Here is a 20,225-nt window from a genome sequence, read left to right as displayed (position 1 = left end):
GGGACCGTGGTCTGATCTGGATCCGATCAAGCAGCTCACGCCCTCCTCATCATCAGTAAGCTTCATCCTTTGTCTTCCATCCAGGTGTGACTGACGGCAGTAGAATGCGGAGGAGAAACATTCCGACCTTTCAGACTCGGCTCTTCCCGTCAGTCAGCAGCATCTTAAACCTGATCTTCATCCTCATCCTCTTCACCTGATTCCTCTTTCAGGCTGGATACTGCTCAGTGTGGGTGGGGCCAACATGTTTGGTTTGTTCATGTGGATCTTTCTTATTTTCTCTCTGTGGGGGCGTGTCGGCCAATCAGAACTGGTTCTCCAACATTGTACTTGCTAAAGGTCAAATAAAAAAGAAAAAACATAAAAAATATCCAACTACAAGTGAACGCAGCCTTTCAGAAGACGTTTTCTCCTTCTGGAGTCACTTCTGCACGTTTGATCATGTGGAATTTGTTATTTGCTAATTAGCTCTATGACAGGACAGTAGCCATGTTTACATGCTTACACGTTTACACATTTACATGACTATATAATTACATTTTCATGCTTTCACACGTTTACATAATTACATTTATATCAGTGTTTTTCAAACTTTTTGAGCCACGACCCCCAGGATAAGACGCAATGGAGCTCATGACCCCCAGGATAAGACATAATGGAGCTCATGACCCCCAGGATAAGACGTAATGGAGCTCATGACCCCCAGGATAAGACGCACTGGAGCTCACGACCCCCAGGATAAGACGCACTGGAGCTCACGACCCCCAGGATAATAATCACTGGAGCTCACGACCCCCACCCACATGCGACGACATAATTGTGATTGTGTGATGTATCAAATAGGTCATCCTGCAGCCTCCTCTAAATGTAAGGCAAGAAAACTGTCAGAATCGTCATAAATAGGGACGATAACGTGTTTTGCTGGTTTACCGCTGTGACAGGCACCTACACGCCCAATCAGCTTCTGTCCTGGAGATAATGAGAAAGTCAGACTTTTTAGCGCCATGTGTACCAAAGTTGTTGTTTATGAGTTAATGTGTTCAAAAAATGAAGATGCTGATATAAGAGATTTATCTTGTCATTAATGGTTTATTTTGACAGCTCTGGAAAAAATCCCAATTTTATTAGATAAATGTAGGCTATATATTTTCAAAATTTCTGGCGACCCCCTGAAAAGATCTCACAACCCCCATTGGGGTCCCGACCCCCATTTTGAAAACCACTGATTTATAAGTTTACGCGTTTACATGTTTTCTGTCTTCCTGTCAGGTGCAGCATTAAGACGTAATTAAGCACAAATAAACAAACAATCGTACGTCAGTATCAAAGCAAGTCTTTTCTCCATAAAGCTCTAGTGGTGGGTTCAACATGGCAGCCGGACCGTCATCCTGATGCCGGGCGGGGCAAGCTGGAAAAACCAGGATAAAGACGGGATCTGTTTACTTCTAATAAGGATGGAGAAGTCATAAAACCAGCTGATGTCACGGCTCAGTTATTATTTCTCCAATGACCAATGAAGTATCTCTTGAGCAGGGTGGGGGGCAAAAAACCTGCAGGAGGTTTTCACCCCCTCTGCTGCCCTCTGGTGGTTCCACAGGTCCACGCTGAGTTGAGAATAAACTAGAAATTACAATACTTTAAAATAAAAAAATAAAAAAAGAAATAAATAAAACAATCTGAGGAAGACGTGACATCATCAAACTCGACGTGATGAACACGTTAAACAACTCGGATGTTTGAGTTTCCTCCGAGGAAGGCCGGTTCCTAAAGACGCCGTGTTTGCTTAAAAGATGCCTTCAGGTGCTGCAGGTCAAAGGAGTGTTCACATTCCTCAGGTTTTACTCCGCCTGAAGCTTTTTCCACCTTCCAGATGTTAGTTCAGGTTCAGATACAGGAAGCTGCACACACACACACACACACACACACACACACACACATACCTACTTAGGCCACTTTTGGGGTCATATGACAGAACTCCCTACTTTTGGGGACACCACTTTCTGAATGGTTTAGAGAGAAGCTGCCACCATTTTCAGATGTGCAAGGATGCCCTCATTACCAAAATCACTTGATATTTTGGATTAAAGCAAGTTTTTTCCCCATCTGACTTTTAACCTGACCTTTGGGGACAAATCTCATTTAGGAAAACTTTGGGGACGTGGGCTAAACACAGATTCTGACAGAAGTAATCTTTGGGGTCTTTTGCAAGCCAGGGTGTTTGAGCTATTTATATATTATTAGAATTTGGTATTGTTTAGTTAGTATTTGGATTAGATTATTCTGAATTGATTTATTTGAATTATATATATGCAATTTCCTCCTGGGATGCAAGTTCCCATGGGGATCAATAAAGTATTATTCTATTCTATTCTATACGATTACATTACATTAGAGCATTGGTAATGGACCAGAATACACCTGGATAGGCTGTTTTTTAACCACAGATAGAGAGGCACAGATTAATTTCTTTTGTTTGTTAACATTTTTTGTTAGAACTTAACACTAAATGGACATTACGTTTTCTTTGACATGAGCACACGCAGAGAAGGACATTTGTTGCAGCCTCACTGATCTTTAATTAATTTTCATTTCATATTGAAGCTGAGGACAACATTGAGCTTCCAGAACTTCCAGAACTGTTTCTACCAACATATTTCTTTCTTCTTATGTTTAGTACATAAAAAATGACTTGGTTAGTCAAATCTATAAAAATGAGGCAATGAAAAATAAAAATTAATAATAAAACCTACCGAACCTACCACAACTTCCAAACTGAACATTGTCTAGCTTACCTTACCTTAACATGGTAGATAGAAGACATGTAGTATTATTTAAGTGCTTGTCTGCTTCTTCAGTGCAGTGATTCTATTTCTCACATAGTTTTTACATCTGTCCATGTTCGTCCCTTCAGTGTCTCTGGTTCATTTTGTAGGCATAGCATGCAGTCGCGCTTGGCAGGAACGTTGAATGTTCTGATGAATTTCATCAGATGTTTCTCCACAGAACAAACTTCTCCTGCTTCCCATTTGCGTCTGCCACGTTTTTCTGCTGGTTCTGTGAAGAAAAGAATAAATTCAGTTCTCTTTCATAATATTCCGCTTGATGTCTCACTATGGGATGCAAGCCTCTCTGCAGCCCTCAGAAGCATTAATCTCATTACGCCAACCCTGATTGGCTGATGAACGTGTGAACGTATCCGCCCGCATCACGTAGTGCCATCTGCCTTAAATAGCTCATGCGGACGGACCAACTCATTCAAAAACCTTTTCTCACTCGGAGCATATCTTGCGTCCATGGCTAGTTAGCTCAACTGCTCACAGGCTGATCCTTTGGCTTCGGTCGCCGAGCGCTACCTAGCTTGGACTCTTGGCTCTTTGGTCACACCATACCATAGTGCTTCCTTGCCCCTCCACGGTTCGGTCGCACTATCCTTGTCGCTCCCACCACGGCGTCTCGAGCACCGAGTGTTAGCACACCAGCTAATTTCTCGGCCTCCCCACGGTTAGCACACCAGCTAGCTGCCTCTGCTCCCTGCCTGCACACCAGCTCGCGAGGAATGGAGGCTAAAACCCCACACACCAGAGGGCTCGGAGACTCTGGGGCTCGTCCCTGTTGCTGCGGGAACAAGATATCGAGCAGAGACCCACACCAGGTCTGCTCGAGTTGCCTGCGGCTACAGCATGCCCGACTGGCCATCAATGTTCCCAGCTCGTGTCAACACTGCTCGGTGTTCGCCACCAAGAGTCTCCGCAGGCGGCTAGCCCGCCAGGTTAGCCTGTCTGTGCAGGACCCATATCTTCCCTCCGCCGGTGCTGAGGTCGAAGAGGAGGAGGAGGAGAAGGGAGCTGCCGCGGTGGTGGTACCGCAGGCTGGCGCCAGCTGGGGCTCCCAGCTCAACGTAGCCGCGGATTCCCCGCCGGAGGAAGACGTCCTGGACTTGGACTATGGGGAAGACGAAGACGTCGCCTCAAACCTCCTCATTTCCGAGGATGAAGAGGAGGACGACGTCTTCATCACTCCTACCCATGCTGCACAACATGCGGCCTCCGTATCTTCTTGGGATGAAGATGAGAGTGGCACACCAGCTTCTCCCCTCCCCAGCTCGGACATGCTCGACGTGTGTAAACGTGCGGCCGCCCGACCGGCCGTCACATGGCCCGCGGTTGTAGCTGAGACCACCAGATCCCGCTACGAAGGGAAGAGATTGCCCTTGGCCAAAAATGCAATGAAGCAACTTCTCCCCGTCTTCCCAGAGCTGCTGGATGAAGTGGCACGTTCATGGAAGGACCGTCCTTACAGCAGCAGGAGCCGATTCCCGGGGCCTCGTCCCTCGATTGTGAGGCGATGGAGAGCCTGGGCTTGCTCCGTATGCCTCCGATGGAGCCACTTGTTGCAGCCCACCTCCACCCCGGGCTGTCTGCAGTGTCCTCCAGGAGTCCCAGCCTGCCGTCTAAATCTGACCGTTTTCAGTCGGCCCTGACTGAGAAGGCTTATAAGGCAGCAGCGCTTTCGGCCCGGGCGCTTAATGTCCTCTCCCTGCTCACTGCTTACCAAGCCGAATTGTGCGAGGATTTTGGACAAACACAGGACCCAGCAACGTGGGAGGAGATTCCGGTCATCACTGACCCATGTCTCCGCGTCCAACGCTGTGTGGTTCAGGCCACGGGCTGAGCGTTGGGAACTATGGTGCCGCAGGAACGGGCGCGGTGGCTGAACCTTTGCCAACCTGTCGGATAGGGAGAAGGATGACATGCTGGACATGCCCATTGTCCCGGAGGGGATTTTTGGCTCTGCATTGGCTTCGATGCAACGGCGTTGTGAAGCCAAGAAGAAGGAGGATGAAGCTCTCCAGCTCTGCCTCCCTCGGAAACCTCCTACTCCCTCTCCGCCTGTGCAGCGCAAAACCTTCACGCCGGCTGTTTTTCAGGTTTCACATTTCAAAATACCCAAACAGCCAAGGCCCCAGCCCGCCCAGCCTCCTCCACCCGGTCGGGCCGGCTGGTCTAAGAAGCCCTCGGCCTCTGTTGCAGCCCCGCCGGCTCTGCCCGCGCAAGCTGCTAACTTCCAGGCCAGGAAGAAGAAACGGGCGGCCTGACAGCCCAGCATCTCGCCAGTGCAGCTAGATGTTCCTTGTTCTCTAGCTCCACCTGTTTGGCTTCCAAGCGTGCTCCCGGGGATATCTCTCGCCCCCGTCTCCCAGCTGCCACTGACCGTGCCAGAGCATGGGGAGAGGAACGGACATTTGTCAGCAGAGGTTTTGGCGGTTGCCCTTCTCAAATGTCCACAAGCATGCACACACACATTAAGTTTGAAAAAATTAAAATGTGTCCCCCGCTGCAGCATCCAGGCCAAAGGCCGAGGGCGCAGCTAATAAAAAAAGCCAAAATCATGAACAGCGCGGTGGCGGTGCCTGCCGTTTCCCGGTGGAGGGCGGTTGCCCCTCCCGGGACAGCGGCAGCGGTGCACCCGTCACTGAGCTGTCATCTCGGACATGGATGCACGGCGCAGTCCCGGAACCATTTTGCTGTTTCAGCGAGGGAGGGCGCTACCGCATCATGGATCACATGCTATGGTGGATGGGCTGCAGGGTGTGCCTCCTCCCTCCCTCAGGTGGGAGAGGTGGGCCGCACACGCAGACCCACCCTAGGTGTTAAGGATGATTTCGAGGAGATACAGGTTGCAGTTCGCCACCGTTCCCTCTCGTTTCGCTCTGTTTTATTTTCTGCGCAGCATGGATGCTCCCCTGGGCATTCCCTCCCCTGGCGTTGATACCCCCCACTCTGGCCAGAGTGAGGGAGTATGGCCACACACTGATATTGGCCTGCCATGCATTTATGGCGGAGATATATCAGTTGCTGCGTGCTCAGCCTTGGCAACTCCCGCTACGCAGGGACCTGTTACTTCAGGGGAGGGGGACTGTCTTCCACCCACACCCAGAACGCCTGGCACTGTGGGCTTGGCCCCTGAGTGGCTCAGGCTGTCAGCTGTGAGACTCCCACAGCGGGTGATTTCCACTATACAGAGTGCTCGAGCCCCCTCCACTAGATCTCTGTATGGTTCTAAGTGGGGGGTCTTCGTGGAGTGTTGCAATAGACACGGCCACGTTCCTCTTCAGTGCCCGGTGGGGGTGATTTTGTCATTCTTGCAGGACCTGATTGACAGGAAGAAAGCCTTCTCCACAGTAAAAGTGTATTTGGCAGCTATTGCTGCCTGTCACGTGGGGTTTGAGAAGCACACGGCGAATCAGCACCCATTGGTCTGCCGCTTTATGAAGGGCGCATGCAAGCTCCTTCCTGTGTCCAGACCGCTGGTACCACCGTGGGATCTGGCTGTGGTTCTGGAGGGGCTTAAGGGCCCTCCCTCTGAGCCACTGGAGGGGGCAGATTTAAAACATGTCTCCCTCAAGAGGGTGTTGTTGCTAGCTCTGGCGTCAGCTAAGCGGGTCAGCAACATCCATGCGCTTTCGGTGCACTGGACATGCGCCCAGTTGTTCCCGGGCGGTGTGAGAATGATTTTGAGGCCCAACCCGGCTTTTGTGCCTAAGGTGGTGGGCTCATGTTCTCCTATTGATCTTGTGGCTTTCCCTGCCTTGTCAGGGGAATCGCGGTCACATGCCTTGTGTCCAGTGCACGCCGTGCGCACTTACATAGATAGAACTGGGGGTTTCAGGACCGCGGGTTTATATCTTCACCAAAAATACAACAACATCTGATGCACAACTCAACACAGACGATCACTATTTGGGCAAGAGAAGCACACTGAAGTATACAGCTCTCATATAGCCACTGATCAAGTCGTTATTTAGGTGACTATGCGGATTAGGACCAGATTTGTGGACAATGATACTGTTCATCCTCATACACTAGTGCAGAATCAGTTGAACTGCGTTTGTCTGTCTTGCTGCAAAGTAACATACCATACTGACGTTGGAAGACGAGTGTTCCACATGTTCGGCAGGAACCAGCGACTGATGACTGGTGTCTGAGTGGTCACCTGGTGATGGGGTGGCCACAGAAGAGGTGGAAAACTGCAGTTGGACAAAGGGAGAAACACCATGAGTGTTGTTGTGCTGGAAATTAATGATGGTGACATGTTGTTCTGAGATGAAACCTGCTGAGACTCTGTTATCTACGTCTTACCTACAATTGGGGACACTTGACACACTTACACTTTCTAACTGAACCAAATTGGGGACACTCATGTATTTTTATGTCTTCGCCAAAAATACAACAACATCTGATGCAACAGCTCAACACAGACGATCACTATTTGGGCAAGAGAAGCACACTGAAGTATACAGCTCTCATATAGCCACTGATCAAGTGGTTATTTAGGTGACTATGCGGATTAGGACCAGATTTGTGGACAATGATACTGTTCATCCTCATACACTAGTGCAGAATCAGTTGAACTGCGTTTGTCTGTCTTGCTGCAAAGTAACATACCATAGTGACGTTGGAAGAAGAGTGTTCCACATGTTCGGCAGGAACCAGCGACTGATGACTGGTGTCTGAGTGGTCACCTGGTGATGGGGTGGCCACAGAAGAGGTGGAAATCTGCAGCTGGACAAAGGGAGAAACACCATGAGTGTTGTTGTGCAGGAAATTAATGATGGTGACATGTTGTTCTGAGATGAAACCTGCTGAGACTCTGTTATCTACGTCTTACCTACAATTGGGGACACTTGACACACTTACACTTTCTAACTGAACCAAATTAGGGGACACTCATGTATTTTTATGTCTTCGCCAAAAATACAACAACATCTGATGCAACAGCTCAACACAGACGATCACTATTTGGGCAAGAGAAGCACACTGAAGTATACAGCTCTCATATAGCCACTGATCAAGTCGTTATTTAGGTGACTATGCGGATTAGGACCAGATTTGTGGACAATGATACTGTTCATCCTCATACACTAGTGCAGAATCAGTTGAACTGTGTTTGTCTGTCTTGCTGCAAAGTAACATACCATACTGACGTTGGAAGACGAGTGTTCCACATGTTCGGCAGGAACCAGCGACTGATGACTGGTGTCTGAGTGGTCACCTGGTGATGGGGTGGCCACAGAAGAGGTGGAAAACTGCAGTTGGACACAGGGAGAAACACCATGAGTGTTGTTGTGCATGGAAATTAATGATGGTGACATGTTGTTCTGAGATGAAACCTGCTGAGACTCTGTTATCTACGTCTTACCTACAATTGGGGACACTTGACACACTTACACTTTCTAACTGAACCAAATTGGGGACACTCATGTATTTTTATGTCTTCGCCAAAAATACAACAACATCTGATGCAACAGCTCAACACAGACGATCACTATTTGGGCAAGAGAAGCACACTGAAGTATACAGCTCTCATATAGCCACTGATCAAGTGGTTATTTAGGTGACTATGCGGATTAGGACCAGATTTGTGGACAATGATACTGTTCATCCTCATACACTAGTGCAGAATCAGTTGAACTGCGTTTGTCTGTCTTGCTGCAAAGTAACATACCATATTGACGTTGGAAGACGAGTGTTCCACATGTTCGGCAGGAACCAGCGACTGATGACTGGTGTCTGAGTGGTCACCTGGTGATGGGGTGGCCACAGAAGAGGTGGAAAACTGCAGTTGGACAAAGGGAGAAACACCATGAGTGTTGTTGTGCAGGAAATTAATGATGGTGACATGTTGTTCTGAGATGAAACCTGCTGAGACTCTGTTATCTACGTCTTACCTACAATTGGGGACACTTGACACACTTACACTTTCTAACTGAACCAAATTGGGGACACTCATGTATTTTTATGTCTTCGCCAAAAATACAACAACATCTGATGCAACAGCTCAACACAGACGATCACTATTTGGGCAAGAGAAGCACACTGAAGTATACAGCTCTCATATAGCCACTGATCAAGTGGTTATTTAGGTGACTATGTGGATTAGGACCAGATTTGTGGACAATGATACTGTTCATCCTCATACACTAGTGCAGAATCAGTTGAACTGCGTTTGTCTGTCTTGCTGCAAAGTAACATACCATAGTGACGTTGGAAGAAGAGTGTTCCACATGTTCGGCAGGAACCAGCGACTGATGACTGGTGTCTGAGTGGTCACCTGGTGATGGGGTGGCCACAGAAGAGGTGGAAAATCTGCAGCTGGACAAAGGGAGAAACACCATGAGTGTTGTTGTGCAGGAAATTAATGATGGTGACATGTTGTTCTGAGATGAAACCTGCTGAGACTCTGTTATCTACGTCTTACCTACAATTGGGGACACTTGACACACTTACACTTTCTAACTGAACCAAATTAGGGGACACTCATGTATTTTTATGTCTTCGCCAAAAATACAACAACATCTGATGCAACAGCTCAACACAGACGATCACTATTTGGGCAAGAGAAGCACACTGAAGTATACAGCTCTCATATAGCCACTGATCAAGTGGTTATTTAGGTGACTATGCGGATTAGGACCAGATTTGTGGACAATGATACTGTTCATCCTCATACACTAGTGCAGAATCAGTTGAACTGGGTTTGTCTGTGTTGCTGCAAAGTAACATACCATATTGACGTTGGAAGAAGAGTGTTCCACATGTTCGGCAGGAACCAGCGACTGATGACTGGTGTCTGAGTGGTCACCTGGTGATGGGGTGGCCACAGAAGAGGTGGAAAACTGCAGCTGGACAAAGGGAGAAACACCATGAGTGTTGTTGTGCAGGAAATTAATGATGGTGACGTGTTGTTCTGAGATGAAACCTGCTGAGACTCTGTTATCTACGTCTTACCTACAATTGGGGACACTTGACACACTTACACTTTCTAACTGAACCAAATTGGGGACACTCATGTATTTTTATGTCTTCGCCAAAAATACAACAACATCTGATGCAACAGCTCAACACAGACGATCACTATTTGGGCAAGAGAAGCACACTGAAGTATACAGCTCTCATATAGCCACTGATCAAGTGGTTATTTAGGTGACTATGTGGATTAGGACCAGATTTGTGGACAATGATACTGTTCATCCTCATACACTAGTGCAGAATCAGTTGAACTGCGTTTGTCTGTCTTGCTGCAAAGTAACATACCATACTGACGTTGGAAGACGAGTGTTCCACATGTTCGGCAGGAACCAGCGACTGATGACTGGTGTCTGAGTGGTCACCTGGTGATGGGGTGGCCACAGAAGAGGTGGAAATCTGCAGCTGGACAAAGGGAGAAACACCATGAGTGTTGTTGTGCAGGAAATTAATGATGGTGACGTGTTGTTCTGAGATGAAACCTGCTGAGACTCTGTTATCTACGTCTTACCTACAATTGGGGACACTTGACACACTTACACTTTCTAACTGAACCAAATTGGGGACACTCATGTATTTTTATGTCTTCGCCAAAAATACAACAACATCTGATGCAACAGCTCAACACAGACGATCACTATTTGGGCAAGAGAAGCACACTGAAGTATACAGCTCTCATATAGCCACTGATCAAGTGGTTATTTAGGTGACTATGTGGATTAGGACCAGATTTGTGGACAATGATACTGTTCATCCTCATACACTAGTGCAGAATCAGTTGAACTGCGTTTGTCTGTCTTGCTGCAAAGTAACATACCATATTGACGTTGGAAGAAGAGTGCTCCACATGTTCGGCAGGAACCAGCGACTGATGACTGGTGTCTGAGTGGTCACCTGGTGATGGGGTGGCCACAGAAGAGGTGGAAAACTGCAGCTGGACAAAGGGAGAAACACCATGAGTGTTGTTGTGCAGGAAATTAATGATGGTGACATGTTGTTCTGAGATGAAACCTGCTGAGACTCTGTTATCTACGTCTTACCTACAATTGGGGACACTTGACACACTTACACTTTCTAACTGAACCAAATTGGGGACACTCATGTATTTTTAAGTCTTCGCCAAAAATACAACAACATCTGATGCAACAGCTCAACACAGACGATCACTATTTGGGCAAGAGAAGCACACTGAAGTATACAGCTCTCATATAGCCACTGATCAAGTGGTTATTTAGGTGACTATGCGGATTAGGACCAGATTTGTGGACAATGATACTGTTCATCCTCATACACTAGTGCAGAATCAGTTGAACTGCGTTTGTCTGTCTTGCTGCAAAGTAACATACCATATTGACGTTGGAAGACGAGTGTTCCACATGTTCGGCAGGAACCAGCGACTGATGACTGGTGTCTGAGTGGTCACCTGGTGATGGGGTGGCCACAGAAGAGGTGGAAAACTGCAGCTGGACAAAGGGAGAAACACCATGAGTGTTGTTGTGCAGGAAATTAATGATGGTGACGTGTTGTTCTGAGATGAAACCTGCTGAGACTCTGTTATCTACGTCTTACCTACAATTGGGGACACTTGACACACTTACACTTTCTAACTGAACCAAATTGGGGACACTCATGTATTTTTATGTCTTCGCCAAAAATACAACAACATCTGATGCAACAGCTCAACACAGACGATCACTATTTGGGCAAGAGAAGCACACTGAAGTATACAGCTCTCATATAGCCACTGATCAAGTGGTTATTTAGGTGACTATGTGGATTAGGACCAGATTTGTGGACAATGATACTGTTCATCCTCATACACTAGTGCAGAATCAGTTGAACTGCGTTTGTCTGTCTTGCTGCAAAGTAACATACCATATTGACGTTGGAAGAAGAGTGTTCCACATGTTCGGCAGGAACCAGCGACTGATGACTGGTGTCTGAGTGGTCACCTGGTGATGGGGTGGCCACAGAAGAGGTGGAAATCTGCAGCTGGACAAAGGGAGAAACACCATGAGTGTTGTTGTGCAGGAAATTAATGATGGTGACATGTTGTTCTGAGATGAAACCTGCTGAGACTCTGTTATCTACGTCTTACCTACAATTGGGGACACTTGACACACTTACACTTTCTAACTGAACCAAATTAGGGACACTCATGTATTTTTATGTCTTCGCCAAAAATACAACAACATCTGATGCAACAGCTCAACACAGACGATCACTATTTGGGCAAGAGAAGCACACTGAAGTATACAGCTCTCATATAGCCACTGATCAAGTGGTTATTTAGGTGACTATGTGGATTAGGACCAGATTTGTGGACAATGATACTGTTCATCCTCATACACTAGTGCAGAATCAGTTGAACTGCGTTTGTCTGTCTTGCTGCAAAGTAACATACCATACTGACGTTGGAAGACGAGTGTTCCACATGTTCGGCAGGAACCAGCGACTGATGACTGGTGTCTGAGTGGTCACCTGGTGATGGGGTGGCCACAGAAGAGGTGGAAATCTGCAGCTGGACAAAGGGAGAAACACCATGAGTGTTGTTGTGCAGGAAATTAATGATGGTGACGTGTTGTTCTGAGATGAAACCTGCTGAGACTCTGTTATCTACGTCTTACCTACAATTGGGGACACTTGACACACTTACACTTTCTAACTGAACCAAATTGGGGACACTCATGTATTTTTAATGTCTTCGCCAAAAATACAACACATCTGATGCAACAGCTCAACACAGACGATCACTATTTGGGCAAGAGAAGCACACTGAAGTATACAGCTCTCATATAGCCACTGATCAAGTGGTTATTTAGGTGACTATGTGGATTAGGACCAGATTTGTGGACAATGATACTGTTCATCCTCATACACTAGTGCAGAATCAGTTGAACTGCGTTTGTCTGTCTTGCTGCAAAGTAACATACCATATTGATGTTGGAAGAAGAGTGTTCCACATGTTCGGCACGAACCAGCGACTGATGACTGGTGTCTGAGTGGTCACCTGGTGATGGGGTGGCCACAGAAGAGGTGGAAAACTGCAGCTGGACAAAGGGAGAAACACCATGAGTGTTGTTGTGCAGGAAATTAATGATGGTGACATGTTGTTCTGAGATGAAACCTGCTGAGACTCTGTTATCTACGTCTTACCTACAATTGGGGACACTTGACACACTTACACTTTCTAACTGAACCAAATTGGGGACACTGTTCTAATAAAGCAAAATCTACAGTCCGAAAAAAAAATTATTTAAGCCCCATTATTCAGTTTTGCACAATAGGTTGTTGGATGTCCAGTGAATAATGTTTGTGTAAGATGCATGCATATTTTAAGTACCCAACATCAGAAGAATAAAAGAGATCATTTACAGACATCTGTACATTTTAAATTAGAAGATGGGTAACCACTTGTCATACCTGTTTGCGCCAAGGCCAATCTGATTCTCCATAATTGCAGGTAATCTCTTCCCCTGGCAGAATGTCTCTGATTGCAAAGAGACAAAGGTGCGGCATGCCATCCACTTGAATTTGTCGCATTTTACAATTTGGGGTTTTGTGCTCATCATTCACCAGACTTCCAAGTGACTGGTCCTCCAGAGATGCATCAATACTATTTAGAAATAAATGGATTAATGCACAACAAAAACATTTCCTATTTAATTGAATAGTGTCATTCTACGTAAAGTATGAAAAATTCTAACAAATCAAAATACAAACACAAAGTCTTAACGGATATAGTTTTTCTGAGCTCACCACAGTAATTACTAGAGCAAGTTTTTAATCTTATTAAAACTGTACAATAAAAACACTAAACACGAACAAGACAATGCATCATAAGCATACAGAAAACAGAGTCATAGTGACAGTGACTGATATAATCAAATTAAAATGATTAATTAATTGGTTGTGATATCTTAAAATACTTAATGTATTAACTATCAAACTGTAAAAAATAGGGAATATGTACTACTGGACCAAGAGTTGATAGTAGCAGATACTCAATATTATATTACTTAGAGACAACCCTAATTGGGACTTGGACTGGAAAATTGAATATTCAGCCTTACTTACCACCAAGATTTCCCTTTCCATTGAAAATCAAAGAGATATGTTGCTTCAGTTTCACTGTATGTTTCGATGACAGGAGGATTGTCTGGAGAATGTAGTTTCCCTCTGTACTCTAGCACAAAATCTCCTTTGCTGAAAGGTTTTGAAGCAAAGATGCCTCGCCCTTTATGAGAAAATGAAAACAAGTAGGCTAATGCTATCCTTGTATCAACCAGGCCAGTAGTAGATCTCTTACACTGAAGCTCATATTTAAGCACAATTAATACATGTAGGGAAAATAATACAAGGGAAATAAAGACTGACCTTTGTAAGAGTTCACATACACCTGTCTAAGACCCGCCTTGTCAGCTTTCAGTCTTATGTGTTTTTCTGCATCATTCTGCGGTTTCATCCGCACCCTCCTGGAAGGATTATCTTTACAAAGTCCATCAGCCATCATTATCTGTTAAGAAAATGTTCAGAAACAGTTTTATGTGGGCCACTGACCACCCAATAAAAGTGTTAATTCAACAGTAAATAACAAAACTCCATCTACTTTTATTAATGGGCCTCATCAAAATCAGAACCACAAACAAACTAACTATTCACATTCACCTGGGTAACATACAATATATAGTTGTCACAATTTGTTCAGGAGTAGGATCTAAACGTTCAAATGTTTAAACATGCTTAACAAATCCATAAAATACCCCCATAATGCTCATTTCGAGTAATCAAAGTCTCTTACAGCGTCTACATGCCAACATTTAAAGTAATGGGTTCATACATGCTAAAGAGGCTACATCTGCACAGCCCACATGCAGGAACACATGCTTCCCAGGCAATGAGAACCCTCCCAACTCGCCGACATTTTCTTACCGGCAGCAACACTTACAGAGTAGACCAGTTCCGCGGGAAAACCGCGGACCTGGCAATCATGAGGGTGCTACACATTTAAAGTTCAGCTAACTCTAGCTAGCAAAACAGATGGCTAGTTAAGCTATCCAGATGAGCAACATGAGGAATAATTATTGTTTTTGGCCGGTAAATATTATGAATAACTCGCTAATTTTAATTTGACTACGTTATACAAAGGCGCTACAGGTCTACAGTCACTTCAGTCAAACATAACTTAGTTAATTACCTGTCATTGTCGTGTTGACTCCGACTGCACGAAGGAAGCCACGAGAGGCTCTGCTGCGTACCATTTGGATCAAACCAAGTATGGACGACAGGGAGGGGTGATTCCGAGATATGTTATAGCTATCGATAGATAGATCGATAGATAGATCGATCGATCGATAGATAGATAGACAGAGAGAGAGAGAGAGAGTATGTAGTAGTAGAAGAAGAAGATAAAGCGAGTTGTTGTTGTCCAGACTGCTGCAGTAGTTAAACCATGAGAAGCTAGGCTTGCATACCATTTGGATCAAACCAAGTAGTAACCAAGACATGATCGCCTTTAAGAGGAAAATGCAGATAAAACACTATGCTGTACTATATATATGTATAGTAGTATAGTAGAAAATATAATTATTAGTGCTGGGCACGTTAACACGTTAATCGCGCGTTAAGGCAACGCTTAATTAACGCCGTTAAGTTTTTAATCGTGCGTTAATTTTATTTATTTATTTATTTATTTATTTATTTATTTATTTCTGGCCGCTGGCTTTGATGACAGAAACACAGCATCCATGTCTCTCTTCCCTGCTGCAGCGGTGCGTCTGACGTGATCAGGAGCGGGTTTATTAAAATAAAGAGATGTTTTCTGTCTGGAAGAAGAAGAAGAAAAAAAGAACCGACGTTTCTCTTTGTCAAAATACATGCAGATGGACAGAACATCGTAATTTTTGGACGGAAAACTTTTTTTTTATTATTATTTAAAATAAATGCGGTTTTAATTTATGCTCGACAGCAAAGGTAAGACATGTTTTCTGACTTTTACAAGCGTGCAGCATAAATCGGGTCTTCTTCTGCCTCTGGTTCGGTGAATCTTGGTCATATTAAGATGAAACTTCCAGCTGTGGAATCTGTGAGATGTGAGCTTTCAGTAGAGGAGCCGTTTGTTCATGTTCATGTCGTGAGGTGGACACGGGGAGACAGCATCTGTGTTTACATATTTTTGTGTAGCTGCTCTTTAAATAATTTGTTGTATTAACTGTGTTTGTAGGTGATAGAAATGGTTTTACTGGGCTGGTAGCTGAGATTCTGGACTTTCTGTGGATACCACACATGTTTATAATTACATCTACAGACCTGACGCTACACCCGGAAACCAGATGTTAACCCTTAACTCCCGGTAGCGGAGGATGAAAATTAAAGTTTAGAGAAATTATATCCAGACATCTGGATAATGAAGCAGTGAAGGTGCATGGATGGAAGTTATTGTGCATATTGTGAATATTTCTCTCTCCTCACCATCTAGAAGCTGTGAGATTCTCATCCTGCTTTCTGTCTGTTCACCTGATGCTGATATTCATCACATATTGTTCCTTCTGTGTTTAGAAGGAAGCAGCTTCACAGCTTTAAATTCATCCTGCTGACTTTTTATCTTTTAGTTAGTAAATCCTGAACATTTCATCCTTCTTTCTCATAAATATGTGGTTTTATATATGAAGAAATATTTTAACTGTTGCTGTTTAAAGAGAAAACTGCTGCTAAACCTGTTTATGTGTTTAGTGCAGGGGTCTGCAGCCTTTCCAATCCAAAGAGACATTTTTCCCTCAGCCAGCTAAATAAAACTCCTTTAGAGACGCAGATGTTACCAGACCTTTCAAAAAGGCAACTTAATATATATTTTTAATGAAGAGCCACCATAGGATATTTGTTATTTTTGAAGAACCACATTTTTATTTCCATTTTTAAGGTTTTAAAATAAAGAAAAACATAAAACCTTTATTTAAAAAAAAGAGGATAGACAGACTTTCTGCCAAGGAATGTAGATATTTGTGGAAAATGATGTAAAAGAAAGGAAAAAAAGTCCATGGTTTCCAACCTAATGACAAGAAAGAAAGATTTAAAAAAATATTTTAGCCACGTACTTAGAAGCATTGTGGAAGGTCCAGAGAGACACTTACAGCTCCAGAGTTGCAGGTTGTAGACCCCTGATGTTGTGTTTGTAAACCAAAGCTTACTGCATTTTCTTTATATAGCTGTAGGCCTTTTTTTAAAGGAAAGAGACATTTTGCACGTAACAATGCGATTAATCACGATTAAAAATTTTAATCGTTGCCCAGTACTAATAATTATGTTAATGTTTAATTGTATGATTTTGAATATGGATCTGGAAATTGGCTCATAACAGGCAGGCTGGAGTCTGCCTCTCTCAAGTGCACATCTGGAAGTAAGGGACAATACTGTTATGTGATATCTTTTGTAATGTATGTGACTAAAGGAAGGAATGGCTTTGAGAGTACCATAGGGGCCACTGCTGGGGGTGCCATTTCTGTCAGCATGGGAATCAAACCTACAAGCTTAAAGTCAAAACAGAGCTTATCATATAGACCTTAGATTAAATGAACTTGGAATGAGAAGTGATGAGCTTTTGTGATGACTTATGTAGGGATGTAACAATATCAAATCCTCATATCACAAGACCTCAGTAGTCCCCAGTATGATATGTGCTGTGGTATTGCATATCACCTGCTACCACAAATGTAAGCTGGACTAAAAGCTCCTTTCCCAGCCCACAAACAGGAGAGAACAGATGAAAGAGAGTCCCATCTGGACTATGCACATGGTATGATGCTCTTAACCTGTTTACGTTTACTTATCACATCTACTTCATCTGTTGTATCCCTCATGCACAGCTGTCATGGTCTGGGAATCATGGTTATGGCCTTAATGTCCTGGGGCCCGTTTCATGAAGCAGGTTATGTGGAAACCCTGTGTAAGCCTGAAATGAGTTAAACCCTGAGTTATCCTTTTCAATAAGGGCGGTAAGTTAACCCCGAGATAGGGGTAAGTTAAGGAGTAAGCTGAGCCTATTTTATAAAGTGAGGTTACTCATACTCGGAGTCTGTTACCGCGGTAACTTAGTCTGTGAACATAACCTGGTCGGGAGAAGGTTTTATTGAGAAACCCCGAGTTTGTCTGTGACTCATCCCCTTTCCAGAGCAGACACGCTGCTTCACTTCCTCATTCATTCTGTGGGGGCCCCACAGGCATGTTGGGCATATTGAGATGAGTGGTGGACTGTGGACTGTGAGCATTTAGCATTCACTTCCCCCTCTTTGTTCTAAAAATGTGTTTTTGTTAAATTGTTCATCTTCTGGGTATGTTAAATTTGATTATATTTACTTAGATCTAGTAGACAATGTGTATACTCAAAGTAATAGCAGTAGTTTTCTGGGAGGTAAATTAAAATAGTGAGCAATTTCACATAGGCACCTTGGGCAGCTTAGGGGTCCTTGAGGCTGAAAAACGGGGGAGTGTCATTCAGTAAGCCCAGTAGTCTGCAGTGTGCAGCCACATGTTCATGTGCTTGTGTTTCTGTGTTGCAGGTAAGCTAAAGCAATGGGAAAACAGGAAAAGGGTAGAATTACAGGTGTTTCATAGGTTTGCTAAAAGTGTCAGACTTAAAAGAACACATTTATGACGTTTATGTGAAAGTTTGCAAGTTAAAATGCTGAATGTTGAACTTGACAGTGCTTTACCCGGCTAGTAGCTCACCAGAAAAACTGGGTTGTAATCACTGTGGCCTGCCAGAGTACTATGGTTGTGTGAGTGTATATAATATTGTTGTGTGAATGTGATGATTAGGTTAAAATGTGGATGTGTATTCAGTAAGCCCCAGTAGTCTGCAGTGTGCAGCCACATGTTCATGTGCCTGTGTTTCTGTGTTGCAGAAATAAAAGAATAAGGATGTTTTTCACACGCACGCTTGGGAGTAAATTTCTTTGTCCAAGTGCGCAACAATTCTATCAGTTCTTATCAGACATGTTTCGGACTCACTGTCTGATTTAATAATGATCAGCTGTCTGTTCTTTTATCGAGGATCAGACAACAGGAGGCTGAATCACTTCACAGGGACATTTATGTCGCGGACGGTTTGAGACAGACCAGATTTTTAAATTGAGATTATGATGACTCTTCATTATATTACACCATACGGTCTATGTATAAGAGCAGTCAAATAAATGAACTACAAATTATTCACACTGCATTTGTTCTTTATTTCTTACAGGAACAAAAAAAAAACAAACATTTTATTCCATTCGTTTTTCATATTGATCCAATAATAGATAGGATCCATTTTATAACCACACACTATAATAAAGGATGTGAGGGCATTTATTGGTGATATTCAGCTACTTTAGTATGTCAAATGTTATTAAAATGAAGTACTACCATAATGTTATTTTTAATTATATATTTCGTTTTATATATATCTGTATGAAAATACATTTTAAGTTCAATGTTTTACCAGTTTTCACGTGTACGTAGCCTAGTATTATTCAGAGTAATTAAATAATAAAGCTCTGCTCTGTGTGGAACAGAAATGTGCTCCCACCTCCTACTCCTCACCTTTCTGTCCTCATCCTGCAGCTGTTTGACTTTTTTGTATCTCAGCTGTAAACCTGTAGTTCAAACTCACTATTTGACGGCATTTTAAGAGAAAAGTAGGTGGAGCCTCTTTGTTTCAGCGTCTGTTGCCATGGTGATTCATGGAATCGGGGCTCGATTGATGATGGCTTGAGTGAACATACTCAGAGTCGACAGAACTAAAGCTAATCAGCTGTGTTCAAACAGGAAACTCAGAGTTTTTAATCTCAGGGTTTTTCAACTCAGAGTTAACATACATACTCAGAGTTTGTTGAACCTCCTTCATGAAATGGACCCCTGGACACTTGTCTTTTTTTTCCTTTTGCCAATCAGCTCTGTGCCTGCCCACCTCTCTGTGGTATCGTTCAAAGAAGCAGCCGTGACTTACTTTACTCATTTTATTCAGGTAAAAGTAAAAGCAGGGAGGACGCTGCGTGTAGCACACCAGACTTGACTGATTCAAGCAACTGATGTCAGTCTTCAGACAGCTGATTGGTCAAACTGTGTACTCTTGGCTGATTGGAACAAAAACCTGCAGCCACACCGGCCCTTTGTGGTATAGGTTGCCCATGCCAGGTGTAGCAAAACATCAGGTGGTAACTTCTTCTCTCTCTGTACCTTTCCTCTATACACTTGCTCTCTCTATTTTTTACTCATAGCTAGTCTTCCAGCCTATACTGATAAACAATAAAGCTTTCTATTCTATTCTATTCCAACAGATAAGTTATATTCCACAAGGAAAAGTGACACACTTTTATCAGATTGTTTATAGGGAAATCGGGGACATAATGACGTAGTTCCATACACATCCACTAGGGGCAG

At 44.0% G+C, this 20,225-nt stretch overlaps 2 protein-coding genes across 3 annotated transcripts in view; both read right to left on the bottom strand.

Annotated features, from left to right (window-relative positions):
• The window catches only part of crybg2 (crystallin beta-gamma domain containing 2), a 102,247-nt gene that overhangs the window by 43,808 nt on the left and 38,214 nt on the right, over positions 1-20,225 (bottom strand). The window lies entirely within an intron of this gene.
• On the bottom strand, positions 2,559-15,040 carry LOC121656521 (histone-lysine N-methyltransferase set-1-like). Of its 2 annotated transcripts, XM_042011559.1 has the most exons (6): positions 15,004-15,040; positions 14,184-14,322; positions 13,884-14,043; positions 13,230-13,422; positions 10,624-10,740; positions 2,559-3,054 (listed from the first exon to the last, which is right to left on the bottom strand). In XM_042011559.1, the coding sequence occupies exons 2-6, from the start codon at positions 14,317-14,319 to the stop codon at positions 2,986-2,988; spliced, it is 675 nt and encodes a 224-aa protein (XP_041867493.1). In that variant the 5' UTR covers positions 14,320-14,322; positions 15,004-15,040; the 3' UTR covers positions 2,559-2,985. The 2 variants fall into 2 exon arrangements, 1 of the variants encoding a protein (XP_041867493.1); XR_006013409.1 differs by lacking the exons at positions 2,559-3,054; positions 13,230-13,422; positions 13,884-14,043; positions 14,184-14,322; positions 15,004-15,040 and adding exons at positions 10,181-10,211; positions 11,153-11,196.

This window comes from Melanotaenia boesemani, chromosome 17 (genome assembly GCF_017639745.1).
Source record: "Melanotaenia boesemani isolate fMelBoe1 chromosome 17, fMelBoe1.pri, whole genome shotgun sequence".
Lineage (NCBI taxonomy): Eukaryota > Metazoa > Chordata > Actinopteri > Atheriniformes > Melanotaeniidae > Melanotaenia > Melanotaenia boesemani.
The sequence above is the reverse complement of the archived record's forward strand: the minus strand, read 5'-3'. Positions and strand labels throughout refer to the sequence as shown.

Coding starts and splice junctions, on each gene's coding strand:
- LOC121656521 (XM_042011559.1), bottom strand. CDS start 14,319: ATGATGGCTGATGGACTTTGTAAAGATAATCCTTCCAGGAGGGTGCGG. Junction 14,044..14,183: donor GTATGTGAACTCTTACAAAG/GTCAGTCTTTAT, acceptor TTTCTCATAAAG/GGCGAGGCATCTTTGCTTCA. Junction 13,423..13,883: donor TGGAAAGGGAAATCTTGGTG/GTAAGTAAGGCT, acceptor ATTTCTAAATAG/TATTGATGCATCTCTGGAGG.